General features: G+C 34.9%; 1 protein-coding gene across 3 annotated transcripts in view; it reads right to left on the bottom strand.

Annotated features, from left to right (window-relative positions):
- Nucleotides 1-16,210, bottom strand: part of MTREX (Mtr4 exosome RNA helicase) — a 107,676-nt gene that overhangs the window by 33,955 nt on the left and 57,511 nt on the right. For 2 of the 3 annotated variants that reach the window (XM_003980964.6, XM_045060724.1), the window contains exon 19: nucleotides 3,782-3,910. The exons of the other annotated variant lie outside the window; for it this stretch is intronic. In XM_003980964.6, coding sequence (XP_003981013.2) covers nucleotides 3,782-3,910 — 129 coding nt within the window. The remainder of the gene's footprint in view (nucleotides 1-3,781; nucleotides 3,911-16,210) is intronic. 3 annotated transcript variants of the gene reach the window in all.

Below are 16,210 nucleotides of genomic sequence, written 5' to 3'. Positions count from 1 at the left end.
AAAAAAGCTGGGTAGCAACACTAAGACAAAACAGATTTTAAAACAGGAAGTGTAATAGGAGATAAAGAGAGACATTATATAATAATGAGATTAATCCAACAAGAGGATGTGACAATTGTAAATTTCTATGCATCCAACAGAGAAGCACTTAAACTTACAAAGCAAATATTCAGAAACACATTGGGAGAAATTGACAGTAATAATGTAAGAGTAGGGGACATGAACATTTACATCAATGGACTGATCACCCAGATAGAAAATCAGTAAGGAAAACAGTCGCTCTGAAGAACACATTAGACAGCATAAAACAAACAGATACATACAAAACTTTCCATCCACAAGACAGAAGAATACACATAATTTTCAAGTGCACATGGAACACTTTCCAGGACAGATTACATGTGAGGCCACAAAACAAGTCTCAATGAATTTAAGCCTGAAATTATATCAAGCATATTTTTCAACCACAATGGTATGAAACTAAAATTCCATTAGAAAGAAAAACTGGAAAAAAAACACAAATACAAAGACTGACTTCAACAATACATTTAAAGTATCATTCACCATGCTCAGGTGGGATTTATTCCAGGGATGCAAGGATGGTTCAATATCCACAAATCAATCAACAGGATACACCACATTTACAAAAGGAAAGATAAAAATCATATGATTTCCACACATAAAGGAAAAGCTTGTAATAAAATTCAACATCTGTTCATGATAAAAACTCTCCACAAAACAGGTACAGATGGAACATACCCCAACAAAATATGGGACACATAACAAACCCACAGCTAATACCATTCTCAATGGTAAAAAGCTGAAAACTTATCCTCTAAGATTAAGAAGAAGGCAAGGATGACTACTGTTGCCATTTTTATTCAACACGGTACTGAAAATCCTAGTCACCGCAATCAGACATGAAAAATAAAAGGCATCCAAATTGGTAAGAAAGAAGTAACATTGTCACTGTTTGCAAATGACATGGTATTACATACAGAAAACCATAAAGACAACACCAAAAATTGTTAGAATAAACAAATTTAGTGGAATTGCAGGATAAATATACAATTATCTGTTATGTTTCTCTACATTAATAACAAGCTGTAAGAAAGAGACATTAAGAAAATAATCCCATTTACAACTGCATCAAAAAGAATAAAATACCTAGGAATAAAGTTACCCAAGGAGGTGAAAGTCCTGTGCTTTGAAAACTGTAAGATAATAATGAAAGAAATTGAAGATGACACAAAAAAAGGAAAAGATAGCCCATACTCAGGGACTGGAAAAATTACTACTGTTAAAATGGCCATACCACTCAAAAAATCTACAGACTGAATGCAATCCTTATCAAAACACCAACAGTATTTTTCAAAGAACTAAAACACACAATCCTAAAATTTGTGTAGAATCACAAAAACCCAACAAGCCCAACAACCGAAGTAATCCTGAGAAAGATAACAAAGCTGAGACTCAACACAATTCCAGATTTCAAACTATACTACAAAGTTACAGTAATCAAAACAGTATGGTACTGGCACCAAAACAGATCAATGGAACAGAAAAGAGAGCCCAGAAATAAACCCAGAAGGAAGGAAGGAAGGAAGGAAGGAAGGAAGGAAGGAAGGAAGGAAGGAAGGAAAAGGAAAGGAGGAAGAAAGGAAGAAAGAAAGAAAGGAAGAAAGGAAGAAAGAAAGACAGAAAAAGAAAGAAACCAACCAACTCATTATATGGTCAATTAACCTAAGAAAAATGAGGTAAGAATGTACAATGTGGAAAAGACAGTCTCTGCAATAAATGGTACTGACAAAACTAGACAGCCACATGCAAAAGAACTAAACTGGACCACTTTCCTATACCATATGAAAAAAATAAACTCAAAATGGATTAAAGAACTAAATGTAAATAAGACCCAAAACCATAATACTCCTAAAAGAAAACAAAGAAAATATTGCCTTAGCAATATGTCTTTTTGGACTGGTCTCCTCAGGCAAGGGCAACACAAGCAGAAATACACAACAGAGTCTACATCAAACTAAAAAACTTTTGCACAGCAAAGGAAACCATCCACAACATGAAAAGGCAACCTACTTGAAGGAAAAAGATAATATTTGCAAATGATATATCCACTAAGAGGTTAATATCCAAAAAAAAAAAAAAAAATTAAAGAACTCATACAACCAAACACACACACAAGATCTGATTAAAATTAGACAGAGGACCTGAATAGATATTCTTCCAAAGAAGACATTCAGATAGCTGACACACACATGAAAAGATGCTCAGTATCACTAATCATCAGGGAAATGAGAATCCAAGCCACAATGAGATACCACCATACACCTGTTAGAACGACTAGTATCACAAAGATAAGAAATTAACTGCTGGTGAGGATGCGGAGAAAAGGGACCCCTTGTGAACTGTTGGTGAGAATGTAAATAGGTACAGCCACTATGGAAAACAGGCAGCTCATCAAAAAATTAGCAACAGAAATATCATATGATCCATTAATTCCACTTCTGGTTATCACCCCTAAAAAAATGAAAACACTAATTTGAAAAGATATATGTACCCCTATGTTTACTGCAGCATTATATACAAATACAACAGGCAAGATATGAAAGCAATCTAACTGCCCATTAACAGATGAATGGATAAAGGTGTGTTTTACACACACAGGCATAAAAAAGAAAGAAATCTTGTCACGTGCAACAACATGGATGGACCTAGAGGGTATTATGTTAAGTGAAATAAATCAAAGATAAATACCACATGATTTCACTTATATGTGACATCTAAAAAACAAAAGTAATAAACAAAAAGCCAAAAACAAACTTATAAATACAGAGAACAAACAGACTGGTGGTTGCGAGAGGGAAGGCAGGTGAGGTGATGGATGAAACATGTGAAGGGGATTTAAGAGATACAAACTTCCAGTTAGAAAATGAGTAAGTCACAGGGATGAAAAGCACAGCACGGGAAATACAGCCAATAATATCATAATAACTTTATATGCTGGCAGATGGTAGCCACACTTATCACGGTGAGCATTTTTTTAATGTTTATTTATTTACTTTGAGACAGTGTGCACATGTGTGTGAGTGCAGGTGGGGGAGGCACAGAGAGAGAGGAGAAAGAGAATCCCAAGTAGCCAGACACAGGGCTCAATCTCAGGAACCCTGAGATCAGGACCCGAGCCGAAATCAAGAGTCAAGGCACTTAACCAACTGAGCCACCCAGATGCCCTCGTGGTGAGCATTTCTTAATATATATAAATACATAAATGTCGAATCACTAATATAATATTGTATGTCAACTATACTACAATTGAAATTTTGTTAAAAGCACATGTAAATTAAATGGTTCCAACTAGGGAAACTTATGAAGGAATTTTCAATTATTAAAACACTGCTTTCATATTTCAAAGGAATATAATAAACATGAAGTAACACTGTAAAATTATTTGATCATAAAAAAGACAAAAACATCTTTAGTAGTCCCAGTAAAATCCAGCTTCATGTGAAAATTTAAATTATTAAATTCTCTTTATCTTTCACTTCATCTTTGTTTACCTGACCACAATTTGATACAGAAACAGAGAGCTTAAATCTCATTAATCATCCTTTTGATATTTTAGATGGCTTTAATATACCTTTAAAAACTCTGAAAACTTACAATTTTGACATCAAGTATGTTCACTATAATCATATGCAGGAAATATAGTGATTATAAATAATTCAATAAGTACTTGAAATCTGAAGATGATAAATAAAGTCCAAACCTGCATCTCTCCTTTCTCATCAGGCTTAGCTGGTTTTGCAGCCTCAGTAGCTGAATTTTTCAAACTTTCTTTGCTACAGCGCAGAAGTACTTCTACTACATATAAAGGATCCAGTTCACCAGAATTAGGCTAGAAAAAACAAGATAAAAGGAACTTATTATGTCTTAAAAACTGATGGAAAAATTTTAAGTTTTATATGTACATGGACTATGTTCTCAGCATTTAGCATTATGATAATGGCACATACTGCACAGTAAATATTTATGTCATGATACGAAGGCTGTCCTTCTTCATCCTTCAACATGCTCCACTGGATGAGAAAACATAGAAATTAGCTGAAACTTCAGAATTCAGATGAGATTTTATGTTCAAGATGGTATGGCTGTAGACTTGATACTTATGAATTTAAACAGTATGAGTTCTTAACTATGACATAAAATGCCATTTCAAGTTTCTAATGATTAATCATTTTATTTATTATATCAGAATTAGAAAAATAAACTGTAAGAAATTAACAGTGTCAGAAAACAAATCTGTTATCTTCAAATTATCCTAATTAAACAACATGAAAATTATCCTCAAAGCACCTCTACAATGTGTTTTTATACCATTGTATTAAGACTTTATTAAAAGACTTTTGTCTTTTATATTCTCTAATAAAAACATGATTGTTGAGATACAAGGATTAATTGCATGTGCAATTTATGGTAATTTGTTTGACAGCAATGTCTTTCAAACAGCATTAAGACCTTTTCCTTCAGTAAAGAACTCCTCTCTGCTTTTTAATTCAACATGTGAGTGATCTCTTTTGCATAAAATCTGCTTTTTAATTCAACATGTGAGTGATCTCTTTTGCATAAAATCAATAAAAGGAAAGTTATTTTGATAGAGGAGTGAACATGTCAAAGAAATGACTGCTTAGTATCCCCCCCCAAGCACAGTTACTGTTCAAAACTGGAAAACTTTTAAGAAATAAACCCATACCTACGATCTGTTTCTGTAATCAACTACCAACTGCTTAACAATGGTAAAATATACTTCCAAATACAAACCAAAAATACAATCACAGTTATCTTAAATTACTGAGTTCAAATTTCTGAAAGCATAACCTCCATTCCTCAAGAAAACCCAGTTTTTTTTCTTCAACTGGGTTTTTTTTCCCCCTCAACATACTTTTTTCAAAATATGGTTATTTTTAAAGAAGTTTCAAAACATTCTCCACTTCGGTATAGACACAAAAGCCAAATAGTATTTTCAATTAGGTCTGTAACTGCAAAGATTATGTATTATGTAGAGCTTAGTCAATATAAAATAATTTTATAAACAATGAGCCAAATAGTTATGACCCAACTGTTAATTCTTCCAGGGGACAAATGACTGTAAGGAGAATCAAGGACTATTATCTTTAGTTTTCCAGACGGGAAAAAACCCAGTGTGTGAGACACATTCTACAGTCTCATTAATGAACTAACTCCAAAATGTTAGATGACAAATAAGTATTTAAACAAAAATAATCTAAGATTTATCAACAATCTGTAATGTAGAGAATTTAAAACTGTCTTACTAGGTTTAGCTCCAACTCCACAGATTTTTTTCAATTTAATATTCTCCTTCTGTAAGCTATATCACAGAAGTAACTGTCAGAACTCAAGTATATCATATGTAATTTTTGTAAAGCTATCAAAATCACTCTCGACATTCCAGAGATATTCCTTAAGTGTTACGACAAAAGCACACCTCGAAAACTTTAGTGTGGCATCAAATGGAAATCTGCTGTTAAAAATATTTCTTAAGATTACACAACTGCTCTTTTCAATGAACTACTTCTAAGCTCTGTACTGTGGTAAAGATGGGTAACATTGTCCTTCACATAAAAGAGAAAATAGTTACTCAGATGTTCTATTTGGCTTTTCAATGATTGTCTTAGTACAAATTCTTTAAGTTTGTATGACTATCTCCTTACTTTTAACTTCTTAGTCATATAATTGAACTATATTTTTCCTAACTTTTCATTCTTTTAAAAATATGGCTAATTTCCTACTATAAATGGAAATTTTCAGATTAAAATGTAATTTTGATTATCTCAAGTTTGTAGAATGCAGACAAATAATATAAAATAAATGTTGACAAGAACATTTGAATCTCTTTAAAATGCTTAAACTATTTTCTTTTTCAATATATATTCTTCCTCTCTCTCTACCAAACCATATTAACCTATAAAACTCTTTGACTTAGTATTCTGATAGGTTACATAATCAATAAGGAAGTAGTCCATGTTTTTAGTAAACAAATGTAAGCAACTTAGTGGGAAAACCAGTTTTACCATCAATTTAAACAGAAAAAAAAGTGAAATGTGTTCTTCTCTATTACCCATTCCATATTTGCCTAAAATAATTCTCATCAACCCGCACCACTTTTAAACACGGATTAAGGATCAAAAGAGAAATTATTTAAAAACTTGTTTACTGTGTGTATAAATTTAATTATGTTAGGGATAATTTTTCTCCCTTAAAAATATAAAACCTGAGATCAACTACCAGCATGACAGCACGAGGAGTTTTTACAAACCCACCTCCCGAGCAAACTTAAGAAAGTTATAAAAAAACCAACCATGTAAAGTTGGTTTTGGAAATGGTTCTAAAGACATACAGCATATGAAGAAACATCTATTCAAGAAAATACACTAAAATTCGTTAGAAACAACGTAAGTCTGATATCTAAGCCAAGATCACGCCCACTCCATTCTTCCTAACTCAGCAAGACAGAAACTGCAGACTACTGAAGGCAAAAAACATAGCAAGGCTCCCTTCTCCCCGAAGCTCTCTCAGTTGGAGGGCAATTTTCCGAAGAGGGGTAGGATGGCAGCATTTCTTAACTTGCTCCCACCTACCCATTGCTGAGGCTAAGTTCTGGGCAAGTGAATCTGAGAAGTAGGGGTTCCCTTCTTCTGCCCAGCCACCAGTGGGTGGCCAGACACTCTATCTTACATGTGTGGGACTGCTGAGAATGCTGGGGCCTCAACTGCTCTTGCTTACCTGACCGTTAAGGCACTGCTGTCATGCTGGGAGAGGCAAGCTGTAAATACTTGAGGCTACTGCCTCCATGCTTTACCTGCCAGGTCCTTACCTAAACACTTTAGGACATGCTAGGTAAAGCCAGTTTTGAGTGGGGGGAGGGGGGTGGGGGGTGGAAAAGACTGCTTGGGATTCTTTCTCTCCCTCTTTCTCTGCTCCTCAACCCAGCTAATCACTAACTTAATAAACAAGCAAATAACAATATGCCTGTGAGAGGGGAGGGAAAGAGGGACCAGTACCAAGAGTACTACATTATTTAAAATGTCCAATTTCAAAGAAAAACGTTAAGACATGAAAAGAAAAGTGTGATCCAAGACCTATGTACCAGAAAAAAAGCAAGAAACAGAATAAAGTACCTATCAGAGTCATCAGATGTTATATTAAACAAAGACTTAATGGTAGCCAGTATGCTCAAACAAGTAAAGGAACCATAATTAAAGAATGTTCAATGGTAGCCAACTACATTCAAACAAGTAAAGGAACCATAATTAAAGAAGTAAAGGAAGGTACAATAACAATGTCATATCAAATAGAGAGTATCAATAAAGACAGATATGATAAAAACAAACAAAAAGGAAATCCGTAAATTCATTATATACAATGCCTGAAATGAAAAAAATCACTAGAAGGGCTCAACAGATCTGAAGTAGAAGAAAACAGCAGCACATCTGAAAACAGGCTAACAGAGATATGCAATCCAAAGAACAGCGGGGGGAAAAGGAGACAAATGAACAGAACCTCAGAGAAATGTAGGATAACAATAAGTACAACATACCCATATGTGAGTCCCAGGAGAGAAAGGGTTGAAAAAATATTTGATGAAATAATGCCTGAAAACTCCCAAATTAATTGAAAAACATTAATCTACGTATCCAGAAAACTCAATGGATACCAAGTAGAATGAATATAAGGAGATGAAAAAACAGACACATCACAGTAAAAATGCAGAAAACCAAATACAAGGAGAAGACTCTTGAAAGCAGCAAGAAAAAAAGGACTCATCTCTCACAAAGGACCAGAACAAGATTAACAGCAGAAACTTCTCAGCACAATGAAGAACAGAAGGCAGTGCGTTGGCATATTCATAGAAAAACACTTGTTAGCCAAGAATATATTTTTTTCAACTTTTTTTTTATTTTTTTATTTTTGGGACAGAGAGAGACAGAGCATGAACGGGGGAGGGGCAGAGAGAGAGGGAGACACAGAATCAGAAACAGGCTCCAGGCTCCGAGCCATCAGCCCAGAGCCTGACGCGGGGCTCGAACTCACGGGCCACGAGATCGTGACCTTGGCCAAGAATATATTTATCCAGGAAAGTTATCATTCAATAAAGACATTCCCAGAAAAAGAAAAAATGACACAATGTGTTGTTAGCAGATCCGCTTTGTTAAGTGTCCGACTCTTGATTTCAGCTCAGGTCATGATCTCACGGTTTGTGAGATCAAGCCCCATGTCTGGCTCTGCACTGACAGCACAAAGCCTGCTTGGGATTCTTTCTCTCCCTCTTTCTCTGCTCCTCCCCTGCTCTCTCCCAAAAGAAACAAAAACAAAAACCAAAAAAAACCCTTTAAAAATAATTAAAGAATTATTTCTTTTTCTATTAAATGATTTAAAGGTAAAATCAACATGTATATATTGAATTGTTAAGTCTATAATATATAGAAATGTTTGCCAATAATTTGCCAATAATACCACAAAGTAGGTGGGTAGGAGCAAAGTTGTACTGAGCTAAGGCAGTAACTCCAATGGTAACCTGAATCCAGAGGAACCAATAAAAGGTACCAGAAATGATAAATGATGAGATTAATATAACAAAAACTATAAATAAATACTTGCTCTCCTTTTGTCTAGAAATTGCACTATTGCCCCTGCCCTGAGCCTCACAAACAAATAACCTATCAACTATACTCACTATAGCACTCCTACTAATTTGTCTCTAAGCTTCTTTGTACGTCATAAAACTATATTAATAACTATAATGTGTATTGTTGGGTTCATAACATTTGTAGACTATACCACAAAAAAGAGGGAAAATGGAATAAATGCATACAGGAGTAATAGTTCTACATCTCACTGGAATTCAGTATAAATCTGAAACTTATTCTATTAACTTAATATGGAAATATTAAATATTAAATATTGAGCCCTAGCAACCACTAAGAAAATAACAAAAAAAGAGAGAGAAAAATATAAATTATAGAAAAAGAAATCATCAAATAAACTGAAATGTTATGTTAGAAAATAAGCACTGAACGCAAAACTAAAGGAGTAGAAAAACAAATAATGAGACTATTGAAAACAAAAAGCATAATGAAAGACACAAATCCAACTATATCAATAACAGTAAAGGTGAATGGATTAACCAATCGATTAAGCAACCCAATCAATAGGTAGAAATTTTTCAGAATGAATAAAAAAAGATCTAACTATGCAGTCTGTAAGAGACAAAGTTGAACCTCAATGACACAAGATTTAAAATAAAAAGATGGAAAAAGGTGTATCATGTAAGCAACAAAAAAAGGTGACATAACTATGCTAATTTCAGATAAATTTCTACTTTAATAGAAAACAAAAACACATAAAGCAAAAAATGACAGAAATGAGAAGAGACATAGACAATTCAAAAACAATAGTTGAGGGACCCCTGGGTAGCTCAGTCAGTTAAAGCATCTGACTGTGGATTTCAGCTCAGGTCATGATCTCCCTGCTTAGGATTTTTGCTCTCCTTTTCTCTCTCTCTTTCAAAATAAACTTTAAAACGAAACAAAAATAATAGTTGAGACTTTAATGTCTCACTTTTAATAATGCATAGAACAACTAAACATAAAGATCTGCAAAAAAGAAACAGAAGACATAAACAACACTATAAATCAACCAGACCTAATATACATCTATAGAACATCTCAATCAAAATATACATTCTTCTCAACTGCACATAAAACATTCTGCAGGATAGACCACATGTCAGGCCATTAAACAAATCTCAATAAATTCAAAAGGAATGAAATAATACCAATTATTTCTCAATAACAATGGAATGACATTAGAAATCAAATATAGGGGGCACATGGGTGGCTTAATCGGTTAAGTGTTCGACTTCGGCTCAAGTCATAATCTCACAGTTTGTGGGTTTGAGTCCTGCATAGGGCTCTGTGTTAACCAGAGCCTGGAGCCTGCTTCAAATTCTGTGCCTCCCTCTCTCTCTGCCCCTCCCCACCCACCCCACCTCCCCGCTCAAAAATAAACATTAAAAAAAAAAAGACAGAAATTTGGGAATTTCACGAATATATGGAAATTAACACATTCCTAAATAACCAGTGAGTCACAGAAGAAATCAAAAGAGAAATTAGAAAATACCTGGAAGTGAATGAAAATGAAGAAACAATATACCAAAACCTAAGGGATGCAGTTAAAATATCTGCAGGGAAATTAACAAGCATAAAAGCCTGTATTAAAATCAAAGAAAGACCTCCAATTAATAACTTAACCTCCCACCTTAAGACAATAAAAAAGAACAGCAAACTAAACCTAAAGCTAACAGACGGAAGGATTAGTAAAGGAGCAGAAATTAAGAAAATGAAAAATACAAAAAAAAACCAACCAAACAAAAAACCCATTGAGACCAAACAGCTGGTTCTTTGAGAGCAACAAAATTGACAAACGTTTGGCTAGATGAAAGATTCAAATTATTAGAATGAAAAATCAAAGACGGACATTACTGGCCACCTTATGGAAATAAATTGGATTACAAAGTAATATGATGAACAACTGTGTACAAGTAAATTAGGTAACCTAGATGAAATGGACTAATTTCTAAGAAAGCAAATCAATGAAACGAAATCAAGAAGAAATAAACAATCTTGAAAAGACCTATAAAACTGATTTAGTAATCATAAACTACCTACAAGGAAAAGCCGAGGCCCAGGTGCCAAATTCTTCCAATTAAAAAAAAATAATAACATGAAAAGATGCTCAACGTCGCTCATCAGGGAAATACAAATCAAAACCACACTCAGATATCACCTCACGCCAGTCAGAGTGGCCAAAATGAACAAATCAGGAGACTATAGATGCTGGAGAGGATGTGGAGAAACGGGAACCCTCTTACACTGTTGGTGGGAATGCAAACTGGTGCAGCCGCTCTGGAAAACAGTGTGGAGGTTCCTCAGAAAATTAAAAATAGACCTACCCTATGACCCAGCAATAGCACTGCTAGGAAGTTACCCAAGGAATACGGGAGTACTGATGCATAGGGGCACTTGTACCCCAATGTTTACAGCAGCACTCTCAACAATAGCCAAATTATGGAAAGAGCCTAAATGTCCATCAACTGATGAATGGATAAAGAAATTGTGGCTTATATACACAATGGAGTACTACGTGGCAATGAGAAAGAATGAAATATGGCCCTTTGTAGCAACATGGATGGAACTGGAGAGTGTGATGCTAAGTGAAATAAGCCATACAGAAAAAGACAGATACCATATGTTTTCACTCTTATGTGGATCCTGAGAATCTTAACTGAAACCCATGGGGGAGGGGAAGGAAAAAAAAAAAAAAGAGGTTAGAGTGGGAGAGAGCCAAAGCATAAGAGACTGTTAAAAACTGAGAACAAACAGGGCTGATGAGGGGTAGGAGGGAGGGAAGGGTGGGTGATGGGTATTCAGGAGGGCACCTTTTGGGATGAGCACTGGGTATTGTATGGAAACCAATTTGACAATAAATTTCATATATTGAAAAAAATTTAAAAAAAAAATAAAAAAAAATAATACCAGTTCTTCAAAAACTCTTCAAAAAACCGAAGAGAAGGGGAACACTTTCAAACTCATTATGAGGTCAGCATTAATCTGTTACCAAACTCAAAGACATCAAAAGAAAACTAGAGACCTATATCTCCTGTGAATGTGAATGCAGAAATCTTGTGCAATATACCAGCAAACTGAATCCAGCAACACATTAAAAAAATAATAATAATAATCCCCCTGGCAGGATTTACCCAAGAATCCAAAATTGGTTTAACAGGTGAAAACCAATTAATCTAATATACTGTTATCAGAATAAATACAAGATAGAATAGAAAATAACCCCATGATTATCTGAATAGGTACATAAAAAGCATTTGACAAAATACAACAATCTTTCATGATAAAAACACTCAACAAACTAGGAACAGAAAGAAACTTCCTGAACTTGTTAAAGGAAACTTACCAAAACCCAAAGGTAACATCATTGTTAATAGACAAGGCATGGACATTCTCCCTCTAACTTAGGGAAACAACAAGCATATCTGCCCACTATTAATACAGTACTCAAGGGTTTAGACAGAATGATTAGGCAAAACAAAAACAAAACAAAAAGACCTAAAATGCATTCACACTGGGAAGAGGCAAGTAAAACCATCTCTATTTGCAGACACAACAGGGCCCTGTATACAGAAAATAAAGTGTATAATTCATACTTGAAAAACAATAAATTACTAATTAAAGAATACCTAAATAAGAGGGAAAATATGCTATGTTCATGATTGAAACACTTATTATGTTAAGATAGCAATATTCTCCAAACTGATCTATAGATTCATGTGCAAGCCATCTGGGAAACCCAGCTGACTTCTTTGTAAAAACTGACAAGCAGATAATCAAATTCATGAGGAATTTTAAGGATCCCAGAATAGCCAAAACAATCTTGAAAAAGAAGAACAAAGCTGGAGAACTCCTAAGTCTACTTTTTTGAAACTTAACTACAAACATATGGTAAATGAAGACAATATGATACTGGCATTGGGACAGACACAGAGGTCAATAGAATGGAAGTGAGAGTCCAGAAATTAACCTATGTCTATGATCATCTGAGGTTTGATAAGGATGACAAGATTATTTAAAGAGGAAAGAATTTCCCAACAATCAGGGTTAGGACAAGAATGGAGCTGGATCCTTATACCACATACAAAAATTAACTGAAAATGGATCAAGGGCCTAAATATAAGGGCTTAAACAATAAAACTCTTAGAAGAAAACACAGGGGTACATCTTCATGATCTTGATGTTGGCAGTAGTTTTTTTTTGTTTGTTTTTTAATGTTTATTTATTTTTGAGAGAGAGCAGAGAGAGCAAACAAGAAGAGACAGGAGGTGGGAAGAGCAGGGTGTGTGTGGATAGAACAGAGGATCTGAAGCGAAGTCTGTGCTGACAGCAGAGCCTGATGTGGGACTTGAATTCATGAACCGTAAGGTCACGACCTGTGCCTAAGTCAGACACTTAACTGACTGAGCCACCAGGTGCCCCCTGGCCATAGTTTCTTATATAGGACACCAAAACCATGAGTAACAAGAAAAAAAAATTGATTAATTGGATTACATCAAACTAAAACCTTTTGTGCTACAAAGGACACTATCAAGAAAGTGAAGACAAGACAGAAAATGGGAGAAAAATATTTGGAAATCAAGTGTCATAAAGAACTCGTAACTTAGAAATAAAAAGAAAACTCAATTTCAATTTGAGCAAAAGAGCTGAAGACATTTCTCCAAAGAATATACAAATGGCCAATAAGCACATAAAAAGAGGTGTGCCTGAGGGCTCAGTTGGGTGAGCGTCAACTTTGGCTCAGTTCATGATCTCATAGGCTGTGGGTTTGAGCCCCCGTCTCAGGCTCTATGATGATAGCCTGGAGCTTGGAGCCTGCTTCAGATCCTGTGTCTCCCTCCATCTCTGCCCCTTCCTTGCTTGCACTCTGTCTCCCTCTCTCTCAAAAATACATAAGCATTAAAAATAAATAAAAAATGGGGCGCCAGGGTGGCTCAGTCGGTTAAGCGTCGGACTTCAGCTCAGGTCATGATCTCGCGGTCCGTGAGTTCGAGCCCCGCATCGGGCTCTGGGCTGATGGCTCAGAGCCTGGAGCCTGCTTCTGATTCTATGTCTCCCTCTCTCTCTGTCCTTCCCCCATTCATGCTCTGTCTCTCTCTGTCTCAAAAATAAATAAACGTTAAAAAAATAATAAAAATAAATAAATAAATAAATAAACAATAAAATTTAAAAAAGCACACAGAAAGATCCTTGACAGTATTTAGTCATCATGGAAATATAAATCAAGACCACAACAAGGTACCATTATACATCAAAAGTAATAAAAAGTCAGGTATTAAGGGTTGATGAAGATGTAAAGAAATCAAAACCCTCATACACTGCTACTGGCAATGTGAAATGGTGCAGACACTTGAGAAAACAACCTGGCAGTTCTTTAAATGGTCATACAGTATCCATAGGAGCCAGCAATTTCACACCCAAGAGAAACGAAAACATATGTCCACACAAAAACTTAGACATGGATGCTTATAGCACATTATTCATAATAGCCCAAAGGTTGAAACAGTCCAAGGATAAACACAGTGTATCTGTACAATGGAATGCTATTCAATCATAAAAAGAAATGAAGTGCTGACATATCCAACATGCTTAAACCCTGAAAACATGATGCTAAGCCAGACACAAAAGACCACATACCACATGATGATTCAATTTAACGAAATTTTCAGAATAGGCAAATCTATAGAGAGCAGATCAGTAGTTGTTTAGGACTGAGGGTATGGAAAGACAGGGTGGGATGACAAAAGTTTCCTTTTCCTTCTGAAGTGATGAAAATCTTCTGAAATTGTGATAATGGCGAATATACTAAGTCACTGAGTATAGTGTGTAAATACTATCTCAATAAAACTGATGAAAAAAGAAACACATGCAATATGTAAACCCTGTAGTGAAAAAAAAAAAAATAGCACTTCAGTACACTGTAGGTAAAAATATTCTGCCCTAGCAAATTCCCTTAAATACAGACAAGTTATGGAATGAATAAACTGGCAACGGCTTTTCCATCATGAGTTATGTAAGTATAAATGGAACCACAACATTTAGCATTTACTGCCACACTTTCCAGTGTACACAGAAAACAGAACTTAACAGCTGTCAGAAGTTTCAATAAAGACTACCATCCTTTAAAGTGCTTCTCAAGGAAAAGGTTATCTAAGTTACTAATAATTATTCCTAAAGAAAATAATGCGTGTGTGTATGGAAAGGAGAAGAGGTAGGCAAGCATTTAATAGTTTCTCATGGCTAAAGGTAGTAAAATAGAAAATATAAAAGGCTCTAAGTCAGAGCTAGTCACAACTCAAATGAATAATACCGATGCAATCTTTGTCAAGGTTAAAATCCCAAGCTTCACTTCATTATGTGTTTTTAAAAAAGGGGAAGGACAGAATGAAAGAGGCAACTTTATCCAGTTTAATACTGTTAAGACTCAATAAAGCCAACTTTTTTTGAAACCTTACCATCACTGACACTCCCCCCAACTTCCCACACAAGTCTGTCCATTTTAGTTCCTCAGTCTCCACCATGTGAACCCTTCTATTACCATCCTCCTTCTGACTCACTCCCGAAAGAGTAAGAGTCTCCTTAAATTGACAAACTTGCGTCTACTATGCTATCTCTTCCAATATCCTTCAAACACTGTAACAATACAGTAACTTCTGATCAGATCAATCCCTCCCTCAAAAATAAACATTAAAAAAACTAACACCCAAACTAAATGCAAGCAAACCAATCAGCCAACCAACTCATCTTCAAACATACGTTCTACCATTGTTTTCACATGTTTAGATTGAGACCCAATATACTCAAATGTATATTTTAACTATTTTCCATGATTAACTTCAATACTTTTAAAAATTTTACTCTTTAACTGAAATGTTCTGGGCCTGCTGCACATCGCTGCTCCTCCAGTGGTAAATATTCCTTAAATGAATACTACTCTTTCATCAAGGTTCCTTTGAAAGTTTAAATTATCTTCCTAATTAGATGCCATCTCTAATAGCTCAGACATAATTTCTTCTTCCTCTGTGCTACAAATGCACTTTATTTACATCTTTACTAAAATACTTATACTATCCTGCCTTTTATTTTAATTATCTGCTTTCTGCTGTTCACCAAAAGATGTAAGCACAGAGATTTTGCGTGTGGCCAATGAATGCTTATTAAATTGGGATCCAAGTGTGACAATACCTAAAAATCAAATCTTATAGTTACTAATGAATATGGTAATTTATCAAAATGGTAAAAACAAACTGAATATCCTTAAGAAGTTCTTCAGTGGGATTAATCACAGATCACTCACAAAAACACCCATTACAAACCCATGAACTTAATTGTTTCTCCAAAACAAATGCTTCAGTATCTCCAAATTCATTTACATTTATCAGGAATAACTTCCAATCCGAAAGCTTAATTCCTACATGTTTCATTCGCAGGTGGGAAAAAGAAGTTAATGACAACAAAATCATAACGGTAAACCTCATGAGAATGCAGATACC

This window comes from Felis catus, chromosome A1, assembly GCF_018350175.1.
Source record: "Felis catus isolate Fca126 chromosome A1, F.catus_Fca126_mat1.0, whole genome shotgun sequence".
Lineage (NCBI taxonomy): Eukaryota > Metazoa > Chordata > Mammalia > Carnivora > Felidae > Felis > Felis catus.
This window is presented reverse-complemented; position numbering and strand designations above follow the sequence as displayed.